This window comes from Oryzias melastigma, linkage group LG13 (assembly GCF_002922805.2).
Source record: "Oryzias melastigma strain HK-1 linkage group LG13, ASM292280v2, whole genome shotgun sequence".
NCBI lineage: Eukaryota > Metazoa > Chordata > Actinopteri > Beloniformes > Adrianichthyidae > Oryzias > Oryzias melastigma.
The window spans coordinates 27353773-27367024 of NC_050524.1; the positions used below are offsets into that span (position 1 = coordinate 27353773).

At 35.9% G+C, this 13252-nt stretch overlaps 1 protein-coding gene across 1 annotated transcript in view; it reads left to right on the forward strand.

Annotated features, from left to right (window-relative positions):
- Positions 1–13252, forward strand: part of si (sucrase-isomaltase (alpha-glucosidase)) — a gene marked incomplete in the record, with an annotated part of 58542 nt that overhangs the window by 2202 nt on the left and 43088 nt on the right. The window contains 13 exon segments of the mRNA XM_024277857.2: positions 661–746; positions 904–1024; positions 1467–1576; positions 1804–1955; positions 3446–3617; positions 3717–3816; positions 4100–4212; positions 4303–4428; positions 5982–6113; positions 6462–6581; positions 11030–11143; positions 11438–11522; positions 12288–12405. Of these exon segments, the coding sequence (XP_024133625.1) occupies positions 661–746; positions 904–1024; positions 1467–1576; positions 1804–1955; positions 3446–3617; positions 3717–3816; positions 4100–4212; positions 4303–4428; positions 5982–6113; positions 6462–6581; positions 11030–11143; positions 11438–11522; positions 12288–12405 (1549 nt within the window).

Genomic DNA, 13252 nt, shown 5'->3' on the forward strand with positions numbered 1-13252 from the left:
CAAAAAAATGAAAAAGTGATTAAAAAAAACAAAAGAGAAAAATAATAAAAGGTGGCAAGTTATATCTTTAGAAGAACAAAAATAAGAAAATAACAATTATAATTGAGGAATTTTGTGACACATTGAAGAGAATAAAATCTCTTGAGAACAAAAAACAAAATACCACCTCAAAAAGTAGATGTGAGTTATTTATACACCCACAAAGTTTTTTCTAAGCAAATAAACCGCAAAAAAAAAAATGTCAGAGGGATGATAAATCCTGATATATTACCATAGCAAACATCAAACGTGCTTTAGAAAAACATTGTGTGGCCTCGTGGAGCAGCACGTGGACGGTATGTTGCCAAATCCTGTTCTTAAGGCAACAGACATTCCCTTTAAAAGTTGAAGCTTTAAATGCTTTATGATGAGAGACTGGAAATGAACATTACTCAGTTATGATATGAAGGTCTGGCTGTGGGACTGCCCACCTGAGTTATTGTTATCACCTGCTTATGTAACTCTAGTTATGAGCACGTAACAAAAATACATTGTAAAAAAAAAGAATCATATTACTTCATATTGTGTAATTTTGTCGGTTTGTTGCTTTAATATTTTTACTGAAAATATCCTTTGCTGTTTCAGAACTAAAACTGCCTTTTTTTTTTCTTTTTTTGACAGAAACAAGTGAGGGATTCATTCCTGTTTGTCCAAACATTGCTCAAGCAGAAAGGGTAGACTGTTTTCCAGAACCAGGAGCATCACAGGTCTGTAGAAAATGACATTTTTAATAGATTTGACTCATTGTTTCTTAGAACTCAACACTAGTATTGAAGCTGAATTATTGATAATCACACTGATTATTCAACTGGATTTTTTGAGCAAAGCCGGTACTACAAAGAGGACTTCAATCTTTTCCCACAGCTGACGTGTGAGCAGCGTGGCTGCTGCTGGAGCCCTCTGGATACCCCGAATGTTCCCTGGTGCTTTTTCTCATCCAACCATGGTTACAAGGCGTACTCAGTGGATCACCCTAATCCCCATGGTAAATCAGTGCCCCCCCCCCTCCCACTTTCACACGTGTGTGCTCACCAACTGATGGACTTTGTGTTTGTTCTCTGGCTGCACCTCATTCCCAATGTTTGTTGGTGTTTCTCGCATCAATAATTCAGTTATCACAACTAATTTTACAGTATGTTTTTTCCCTTTCACTGGTTAAATTTCCTGGCTTATGTAAATTTAGCTGGGAAATGTGCATTAAAAAAGATTTTGGATGACTCTTTCAAGGATTTAGAAAAGGCTGTGATGTTTATGTGATTACTTTATTGCCGAACGTTAGCCTAAATTGTTCACTCTCATTGCAAAAAAAGGCACATAAAGGCTTTTTTAACACCAGGTCAACAAAGATTTTTACCTCTTGCAGTTTCTTTTTGTTGGATGCTATTTTAAAATATTGTTTATAAATTTCGTTCATTTTATGTGTGCAGTGATCACAGCTGAAATGAGCAGAATGCCCTCTCCATCTTTGTTCGGTGCGGATATACAGCAGCTGTCATTCCATGCAGAAATGCAGACAAGCAACCGTCTTCGATTTAAGGTGAACAGTCAGGCGGCACCTCATACCTCCTCTGTCCCCTCAGCAAAGTGCTCTTTTTCACACTCCAAACTCTTACATGTATTAGTAACATTAGGATAAATGTATTTTAATATTAAGGGAACATTTTTTTTTTATTAATATGTGTTGTTATAACGACATAGAAAACTACATCGTGCAGAGATGAAAAACACAACAGTTACATGAGTGATTTTTTTGTTTTTTTCTAGATTTTTGATCCCCAACAGAAGAGGTTTGAGGTACCGCATGAACACATCAACTCTGTCACAAGTAACCCATCAATCCCTATCAGCGATGCACTAGAGATCACTAATGAACCCTTCGGCCTCATTGTGCGCAGAAAAGAGAACAAAAAAGTCCTGTGAGTATTTACCCAGCCTTTTTTTCCTTGAAGTTTTAATTCATTATTGCTTTTTATATTATCTCGGAAATTCAGAGAAATATAAAAAAGAAACTTATCAACCATCTTATGCCAAAGTACGCAATTGCATGAGGTACTTTACAGCCTCTGCCACACTTTATTATGTTTTATATTATACTGCATGTTGCATCAGCATGTTTTTCCAAGCCAAACAACAGCAGTTAATGCTGACACTAATTTACGTAGTTTTTATGATATGAATCCGATAAAAAAGGACGTTTCATAAAGGCTGTAAAAGTTTGTTTTTTTGTCAGTTTCATTGAACATCACAGGTTTTGTCTTAATATGTTTGGTGCATTTTGTGAAATTTAGTGAGCAGTGGGTGAAAGATGTTTAAAAAAGTATGACTTTAACAAACTATTTGGTGAAAAATAATTTTCAGAAAAATTGTTTGAGGTAACTGGAAAATGAAACTTGAAAATATAATTCTTATATAAGAGTTCATTTTTATATCCAATGGAGCAAGTTTGAACAAAAAAAAATTCAGGTTCAAGCAGAAACCATGAAAAGCATCTTGACAGTTTAAAATACAAACATGTTTTTTTTTTACAATCTAAGAGAAGTTTCTTAGTGGTTGGAGGTTGGTTGAAGTTTAATAGACTTTAAACCACAATACACGGGTTTGCCTTGAGTTCAAATAGGCCTCACTTGTTTTCATAAACAAAAGACATAAACTAAATAAAAATAAGTCTATACATATTTTTTTCGTGTTTTGTTCCTCATAATATTATTTTTTTTTTCAGACTAATTTTTTTTTGTTCATATCTATTGCATCCATTAACCCTATTCAGCCAAATGATTAGCAACAATATTGCTCTCTTCAGCAATTTGGATTTTTCAGCACCTTAGCAACACTGCATTCTCAGTATAATAACTTATAGAAGCAGATTTTTACCTCCCATAATGGCAATGTACTTGCACCTATGGAAGTGACTGAGCTGTCATCATTCAGCTCAGAAATACCCATTGTGGATATTAAGTCATGGTGATTGAGTTGTTTTTACCAGTGCTTAATAAAGCTACTTAGGTAAAAAAAAAAAAAAAAAAAAAAAAAGAATTACCTGCTTACAGTTTCCCTTAATTAGCCCTTGGAATAGCATGGTTAAAGCAGTATTTTTACTATTTATTGTCATTACCAGCAAAAGTTATTTACTGCCAAAAATGAATACGGTTGCATTTTTGCAGCTGCAGAATCTAATGCTGTTGTATGATTTTGGAAGGGAAGATAAATCTGTCAGAGAGCTTGTTGCAGCTTGATGGGATACTCTGTCTTCTGTCTTGTTTTGCTCTCAGAAAAGCCTTCTCAACACATGCTTATCTTGTTCCTGATATCTGGTTTACCCACTTTCCACCTTCTCTTTTGTTTTTTTTCACAGTTTGTGAGATGAATATTGATTCTTTGTTTTTTGTATTTTTTTTCACCCCTCTAGGTTTGACACTACATTTGCACCACTGGTTTTTGCAGACCAATACCTCCAGCTGTCTGCCAAGCTTCCATCCCATAATATTTATGGTCTTGGTGAACACGTCCATCAGAACTATCGCCATGACACAAACTGGAGAACCTGGCCCATTTTCACCAGAGATGCCTTCCCTAATGGGGTAGGGAGCACACTCAAGAATGAATTTGCTCAACAAGTTTAGCTCTGAAAATCTCTTCATTCATTGCTGTTTTTTTTTTTTGTTTTTTGTTTTTTTTAGGGAACCCATAACCTTTATGGACATTATCCCTTCTTCCTTTGTCTGGAAGATGACAGTGGGAAATCTTTCGGAGTTTTTCTTCTGAACAGCAATGCTATGGGTAAAGATACACAATGCACATCATTCGTGATCACAAGCAGGAGTCTTCAGGGATGCTAAAAACAATGTGCACATTGTTAGATGAAAGCAGTACGTTTGCAAAGTGGGATTTTAAATACAAAGTGCTGCACATACAATATAGATAATCCAATTGGCATATTTTCTTGTTTATTTCATTTTTTTCATGTAGCAAACATATCTATATATTTTTTATATATTTATATATACATATGTTTTAATAGTAAAACAGACATTCTAATAGTAATTGTGTTTTTCTTCTTTAGAGGTGACTCTGCAGCCCGCCCCAGCGGTGACCTACAGGACCATCGGTGGTATCCTTGACTTCTACATTTTCTTCGGAGACACACCAGAACAAGTCGTGCAGGAGTTTGAAGAGGTGAACCTTATATTTCATTTTGATTCCTCATTTTTTTAAGATAAATTGAGTAATAGGTGCAATAAGTAAAACTGCATGTTCATTGTCCAGCTGATCGGCCGGCCCGTCATCCCTCCCTATTGGTCGCTGGGTTTCCAGCTTTCCCGCTGGAACTACGGGAGCCTGAGTGAGGTCAAGAAAACCGTGGAGAGGAACCGTGCAGTGGGACTTCCATATGTAAGATTTAGTCTTGCATCTATTCCATTTTCTTTGCACAACAGTATCTTTTTTTCTCTGGCCTCCCTGCACTGGCCTCAGCAGTGCTGTGTTAACAATGGGCTTAGATACACAGACTCTAACAACTCTGTTTTAAATACATTTTTTAAATTCATTTTTAATGTTATACAAGTTTATACAAGATAAAACCATGGAAGACAGAGTTACAAACGTGTAAAACATGTTCTAAATAATAAAAAAGTAAATGCAACGTAAATATGTAGTAATATTTTGATTTTAAAATCTCTCTCTTTTGTCTCTTTTACACCAAATCTCCAAAATAAACATAATAAAATCTCCAAAATTATCTTAATATTACATCTTCATTTTTTAACTTGAAATAAATTTGTTATGGATTTAACTATTATCCTTCTTGTACCTAAAATATTGATTCCTCATCCTTTGCACCCGTTTTTGAAACTTGAACCACAGATCGGCCACTATTTAGTTCCAGAGGAAAACACATAAACAGCATCACTATCTGCTAAACCTGATATGAGGTTTGAAGCAGAAGATTGGCAGGCAGTCAGAGCGATAGAGGTGGCCTTTAGCTTGGACAGGGTAATCCAGCTTTTTGTCAAGTAATAGAAAGTCTGCTGGGCTTTGAAAGTTCAATCCCAGAACCACTATTTCTCAAGAGGGAACGTTATCGCTGATCACGGATACATTGACCAAGTTCCTTTCATTATCTCATTCATCCTCGTCTGAATGTTAAAACTACTTCAACACCTCATTCCTACAGAGGCGTTTGATAAATAGCAGTTCTGCTTGACATTTCCTTCTGAATGAATCTCGCTGCTTATCTTTGTTGAGCCTGCAAAGGTGACAAACTGCTCAAAGTCCCCTCCATTATATGAACTGATGATTGATAAACTACTTTTTTATCCTAAACTGGTCAGCAAAATTCTAATCCTAATCTTTATACCCCCTCATAAAACAAGCAACTGTTTCACAATGCAGCAGTTATGACCCCGGTCAAGGCTGGGATTTGAACTGAGCTTGAACCGAGTCTTATCGAATAATCAAACGTAAATAAATATCACGCTCATCTCTGTAGTCCGCTAATCTCCAGTTTGTGTTTCATATCCAATGACATTAGGCTGGTGCTGCTTCCTCTGCTGTTGTACTCAGGAACCTGTTTGATAAGCTTTAGATAGACCGCAGGTGGTATTATCACCTTCTCCTTTATATATCTGGAAATAATTACCGTTAGAGGAAGGACCTGGCAAAACATTGAAACCCTTTGCTTCCTTGATATGAAGCAGATTTTGGCAGGGATGAGACAGGTAACAATGTTCTAAAACATATATAGCTTTATGAGTTATTCAAATTCAGGAAAATCTATTATATAGGAAAATAAACACTTTATTGTAAAATTATCTGTTAATGGAAACATGCATTAAAATTGTACTGTATATTCATCCCAAAAAAAACTCACAAAAAACATTTTTTCTTATTTTTTTCTGTTTTTTTATCATTACTTCATACAAAAAACAATTTTCTGTTAACCACAGGACATCCAATACACTGATATAGACTACATGGAGGAGAAGAAAGATTTCACCTATGACAAGGTGAACTTCAAAGAGCTGCCTGCTTTTGCTGACTACCTCCACGAGAAGGGCCAAAAGTACATCCTCATCCTGGTAAGTAGAAGTCTTTTCTTATAAAACAATTTGAGCATTTTGTAGCAATACTTTGTGATATTTGACAGCATTTGCTCTATATTATCAGAGTTTGTGAGTTTGCAATGAGAAAACAAATACACAATTTACTATTTTATATTCAATATAATGCCTAAATTATAAACTCTGAAATGCAAAAACTAGTAATGTGAAATAACCTGCCTAACTTAACTAAACTGTAAATGAAAGCTTATTGAAACCCCTGCAGCCAGACTTGACAGTTGTAGTGATTGAATTGGCTGCTTCCTTATTAAAGAAAGTAGATTTTTTTTTAAAGTTGTACTTTAATATTTTTTTTTTTACCTCAAGGATCCAGCCATAGCCACCAGTAAGTTGATAGGAGATGTTGCCTACGGGTCATACGATCGTGGAACTGCCAGGAACGCCTGGGTCACAGAATCAGATGGGAAAACTCATTTAATCGGAGAGGTGAGCAGCTGGTTTTCACTATTTTAAGGCTTTATCAAGGAGAATATGTCTGCAAAGTCAAATTCTTTGAGATGTTTTTTTTTTTTTGAAGGTGAAGTACAAGAACGCAAAGGCTTGTTTCTTTTGTTGTGTTCAATCCAATTCGGTCTATCTTGAGTAGTCGTAATTCTCAGTAAAATAAGTTTTTTTTACAAAGCAATTCACACAGAAGGAACCTCATCACACTCAAAAGCAGTCAGTTAACTGTTGGTCCCAATAAATACATTTTATGTAACATAAAGAGAGTACTCTAAACAAAAACTTCAAAATTAGCACTACTGCAGCTTCATGTTATAGCATGGGGTGGAATTTTGCCATATTTTTCAAAGTTAATGTAAGTTTATTTATCTTTTTGCACTATGCTAGCACATACATACATGTGAATTATATGATTTTAAATACAGTTAGGTTTTAACATTGTACTAAAATATTTTTTACTGTAAATTTCCAGATTTTTTTGCCTCCCCTTAAATTGCCCCAGCAGATTTCATATTTACTCTCCTGGATACTTTGGTTTACTCCATTTACTTTCCTTGCTTCACTTCATCTCTGTGGTCCACTGGACGGTTTCTCTGGGTTTACACTGTGTGAAAGCGCAGCAGGGTTTATTCACAGGCAAAACAAGACCCACATTTACAGACTGACCAGGGTTTGGATGTTTGAAGTCAGGCGTACTTTTTAGCTACCAAAATAAAGCAGAGCATTCAAGGAAATAAATTATCTTGCGCTAGTTTATCACATGGGTTTGATGTTAGCCTCAGTTAACCCTTATTTAATCTTTGGGTCAAAGTCGACCCATTTTCAAGATTAGCTTCACAAAAAGTACCATTTGTTTGTTTTAGGTTTGATCTAATCCTCAGACAAAGCTATTCTAATGCAACTAAATTAATTTTTCCCATTTTAGTAAAATAGTATTACAGGTCAGTTATGACCCATCAAAGATACTGGCTGTTGCATGTATCATTTAATACAACGGCTGTAAAATAAAAACTTTTGGTCAGTCTTGTTTACATAAAACTTTTTTTTTTTAACTTTTCTTTTCTTTTTTGTATTGAACAGCTTTCTCAAACTTTAGCACATTCATTTGTGTGTAGTTGCTTCATTTTTTGTGAAAGAACTATATCACATTCATCGTCAGAAGCTCAACTATTAGTTGTTATTCTCCTCACAGGACAAAGGTTTTTAAAAAAACCTCGCCCTGCGGAGAGTTGAAGTGAGGAGCAAAAAGCACGCTCCTCCTGCGCTTTTGTGATGCTGCCTTTGATTACACACACGATTAGGCCCGGCCCCTCTGCTAATCGCCTTTTCATGGTGCTTATGAACAGGTCAAACACATGCATTGATTCCACACCAGTCCCAAAATGTTCTGAGTCGAGCATGGGAAAGTAGGTGTGCAGAAGTTAGTATATCTGATGGCGAGAAAAGAAGACAAAAGGGAGAAAATAATGCAGTTTTGTGCACCAACTTAAAAACATACATATATTAATACATGCATTCATACTTTTAATTTCTTATTGCACATGAGCTGATATTGAAACCAGTCAAGTAATTAAAGAAGATATTTACACGATTAATTTCAACAATGATTCGATTCATATCATAATTTGTAACTCATTGGTTCCTTTTGAATTGATTCTATTCACTGACATCCAGGACATCCTAATCCCAAAAATTTCAACCAATATGACTCAGATAAATAACTAGATAGTAAACAGTGCAGGTGAAGTTTTCCAGATTCCTTGTATCTTTTGGGGACTGCAGATAGAAATGAGCTCTTAGGACAGGGGTGTCAAACTCAATCGCACAAAGGGGACAAAATCCAAAACACACCTTAGGTCGCGGGCCAAACAGGATAAAGATTTATTAAACACACTAAAACAAAATATTTAAATTTTTAAAACTGTAGCTTTTTAACATAAAAACAGGCATGGAAATTATTTCAGAATAAATCAACTTAGACCTTAAATAACTTTCAATATATTCTTTCAAAATGAGACAAGTTAGAAAAAAACTACACGCTAAAAGAAAAAAAAAACACCCAAAATTCTTAACGTCATTTTAGATGAAAAATTACACTTATGCATATCAGAGATTTTGATCTCCTTAAATATGTCCTATTACAATGATCCAAATATGAGCATGTTGCTGAACAAAACAAACAAAGCCTTGAAATAAAAATAAAATTTGAGCTCTTTAACAAAAACACATCAAATCTTTCCATTTTCTTTACTCTGTGTTTTTAGACCTATAGTCTGGTAAAAAGCCTATTTTCTTGAATTAATGCTGTACATGTTCCCTGTCAAATAAATAAATCAATTGAATTAAATATGTGCACAAACAAAACAATAAACAAGATGTTTTTCCACAGGAAAATAATACAAATGGAACATTATTACATCATTATGGTCGCATGTTGTAAAATGCAATAGAATTAGATCGTTTTTTGCTGCCATCACACGTGTTTTTTTACCACTGTTATGGTCATTTTTACAATCTAGTAAAATAAACCTACCGTCCCTCAATCCAAGAAGTATTTTCTAATATCAATTTGATCAATTTATTCCTTTTAAAAGTATTTTATAATGATGTAGGCCATTTCCAAGACCAACTATCCTTGGACTGATCGATCTGGCATAATTGTAAAAATAGAAATCAATTCATCAATGAATCGTTACACCTTAAATGTATCAATAGAAAGGAGATCAAATGCAAGGCATACATTTTGTCTACTTTAAGCCCCACTAAGATGAGGATAAAAGCTATTGCTGTTGGCTCACATGTTCCAGTGTCTGAGGAACTGATCGCACAGCTTCAGTTGTACACATAAGCATTTCTCCACAGGCCCGGATGGAAAGAAAAATGAATGGGAGTAAACAAAGCAGCTTGGAGAGGACAGAGTCTGTGTCGGTTTAAATGTGAAGGTTACAGACAGAAACATGAGCGGACAGACAGGCACAGATAATAGATTAGAGGGAAATGTGCAGGGAGACGGACTGACTGGCTTACTGATTAAGTGACAGAGATATGGGCAGGAAACGAGTCACACAGAGATGCAAGAGACAGAGAGACACATAATAAGGTACTGAGAACAAAAGCACAACCAAGATAGGAGGTATGGGATGCATTCTAGGAGAACAGAGACTGGCGGAATGACAGAGGAAAACATCATACCAAGCAGTTCAAGACAGAAACGGAACTTTTCATTTTTTGCCGCACCTCAACAGAAAACATTTTTGCTAAGTGTTTGCACTTCTGTCAGAGATAGAAAAAACCTTAAACTGACAAAAAAACAGGAAGGAATGATTCAGAAAAAGAAAAGATGGCATCAGCAACAGTCTATCAAAACGCTCTGACCTTGGAATTTTGACCACCTGCCAAGAACACCCACCTATAAATCTGTGTATATTCACACGAACATACATAAGCATGATTCATGCCTTTGCTACAGACCAGGTTGAAAAGTTATTGCTGGTGGAAGTGGAGGCATACGATAGCGGGGATGGTGCAACCTTGAGTTTTAATATATCTGTGCTCCCACAGAAGAAAACGCGCACACACCTCTTCACACGCTGGAAATCTCTGCCTGTGTCTGTTGATTATTCATTTCTCTCAATACATGTCATTAGGGTCGACTTCTAACACACAGTCACGTCTGGAGATTTTTATTGCATTATCGATTCCTGTTTTTCTCTGTTCTCTTCCCCAACCAGTCAGCCTTTTCATCCGCTTTCTCCTTTGCTATCTCTCCCTCATCAATCCACCCTTTCCCTGAGTTCCTCTTCTCTTTTTTCTTTGTCATTCCTACATCTCTGAGCTGTTTTGCTGACATCCCCATGGGCACTTTTTTTTTTGGGTTGTTTTCTTTTTTTAGCTTCCATGGAGCTCAGTGCACCAGTTCAGCTGATTATGCTCAGTCACACAGTGAGCATGAGGTTAAAGACATCATGCAGAGACATTTAAGACTGAAAAAAAAAGGAATTACTTTAATGCCGGAAAGCATAGAATACGAATGCATGAGAAAATGCTTCAAAGAGGAAAAAAAGGAGGAGCAGCAGGGGGTTGATGGTTAGCAAGGAACAGACTTCATTTACCTTTGTAACTCTAGTGTAACGTTAGATTTTGTGAAGACTGGGTGATAAATGATGCTATGTCCTCTTGTGTTCCTTTAAGCATAAACTGTTTCTTTAAAACTTAAGCTGTAAAACTCCCCAGAAAAAGCGCTCAAACTAAATCTTCATGACTTAGATCAAAAACAAAATGGAAAGATAAAATCCTAAAAATGAAAGAAAAAACTCCAAGTTGTATTGTTTACATTCTGACTGATCCATATAATGTTTCATATGTTCAAGTAAAAAGTGACTGTCGATGTGTTTGTAAATTAACGGCTTTTGACTTTTCCGTCTTCACAGGTTTGGCCGGGAGAGACAGTGTTTCCAGATTATACCAGCCAAAACTGCATCGATTGGTGGGTGGATGAGTATGATCGATTTTACAAGGAGGTCAAACACGACGCTCTGTGGATTGTAAGTCCGAAAACATAAATAAACTCAGTAATTATTCGTTCAATAGAAACAAAGTCGGAGCCGAGCAGCTAATTATGACTCCTGCACACTAATATCAGAACCGTGTCTACATTTATGCAGCTTTGCAGTGACACCAACGAAACGCAAAGGCACCAAACACACAGACACTAGAATGTTTATTATTAGATATTAGAAAATACAATTAGAAACAGATGTCATACATGCTGCATTATTTATTTTTAATTTAAATACCTCAAATTTGACCTTCTTTTTTTTTTTTTTTTTTTTTTTTAGGACATGAATGAAGTGGCTAATTTCAAGCAGGGATCGAGTAAGGGCTGCAGTGCCAACAAGCTCAACTACCCTCCATACACTCCAAGTAAGATTGACATTTGTATTCATAAATATACATCTGTGTGCTTTTTAACTTCTTGATTTTTGGTAAAACTTACAGTTTTTCAGCGACCTTCAGCAAAAAAAAATAAAAAATTGGATTTCATTTGTGACCTTGAATGATGTGCTGCAGTAGAAAAGAATCATCACCACAGAGATTAATAAAACCTGATTGGATACAGTTTATGTGTACTAAATTGTGCCTAAATCATTGATTTTGGATATGTAAAATGGTATTTTGATTTAACAGATTTTAGATGTAGATTTAGATGTGATAGATAGAACCTTTGCACTTGGATTTGGACAACTTCTTCATTGTGAACGAACCTGTAGTGCTCCTGATGCCTGTGGAGTAACAGAAATAGCAACTCTGCTGTGTGAAGGTGCAGCTCACGGCACAGCACAGCGAAGCGGAAAAAAGGGGGTTACAGAGAGGTTCTCTGAATGGGTTTCAGGTTCAAGTTCAGTGGAAAACTAATCCAAAACAGAAGGTCCCAAGAGAAGAATCCTGAAAATGACTCCTCTGCGTCGCTTCAACTGACTGCACCATAGGAGCTGTAGAACACATGCATCCATGATACTTTTTATTGCTTTCCTTCTATGCTTCTTCATTGTTTCCACTGCACAGCAGTACAGCTCTGTGTCACCTTCACTGCCCCTCACCCCACATCCTCATCCCTACACGTCCTTCACTCTGCTCCATTTTTCCTGTGCCCATCTCCTCATCTCTTTCATGTCCTATCTTCTCCAGAGATTTTAGATGACCTGATGTACAGTAAGACCTTGTGCATGGATGCAAAGCAGGCCTGGGGGAACCACTATGATGTCCACAGTCTGTATGGCTACTCCATGGTGCTGGCTACTGAACAGTGAGTGCATCCATAACAATTGGGGGGTATTGATTTGGTGAAGTAGTGAAGCCAAATGGATCTGTGGCTGTGAAGGAAGCAGCAAACAATATTTACAGCTATACGTCACTGAAGAGCGGAGAAAAAAATAATCTGCATGCAGTTGCTATGCAAAGGGTTAGCAAGTTCAGTGCATTTCAGCAACTTGTGCCGTGCTCCAAATCTCAGACTTTTACAGACAAATTGTAAGTTGGATCCCATGAGCAGAAACATGTTTTAATGAGCCCGGCTCCCAGGGTGCTTGGATGAATTCCTCATCTAGATCTAATGCTGGAACTGTTTAATGGCTCATTATGTTCACAAACCTACAAAGGAACACCAATGTGAGTGTGGCACATTATCACTGAGGCATGGAAATTTCTATGGATTATGAATGTCAAACAGATGACAGCTCACACGCACGCCCGATGACAAGTAATTGGCCGTTTATGCTTAAAATTCACTTAATTTATGAATAAGTCATTGTGTATTCCTTAGGAATATCCCCATTTTTTGACAAATGAGGTTTTCTGTATTGAAAATTATAGTTGGCAAAGATAAAGGCATTTTAGATGAGATTTCATGTTTAAAACTATTTGTAGATATCTCAGGGTTGACAGAATGAAAGAGGTTTTTAGGTAATAATAAACAGATAAATAAATGTATAAAATTTAAGAAAAATTTAAAACAATTAAAATAAATAACTAAATTTTAAAAAATAAATAAAGGAAGTGTTTTAAAATAATATGCAAAAAATAATAAATGCATTTAAAAAATAAAGTATTGTTTAAATATTCATTAAAAATAAATCAATAATATAAAACTGAAT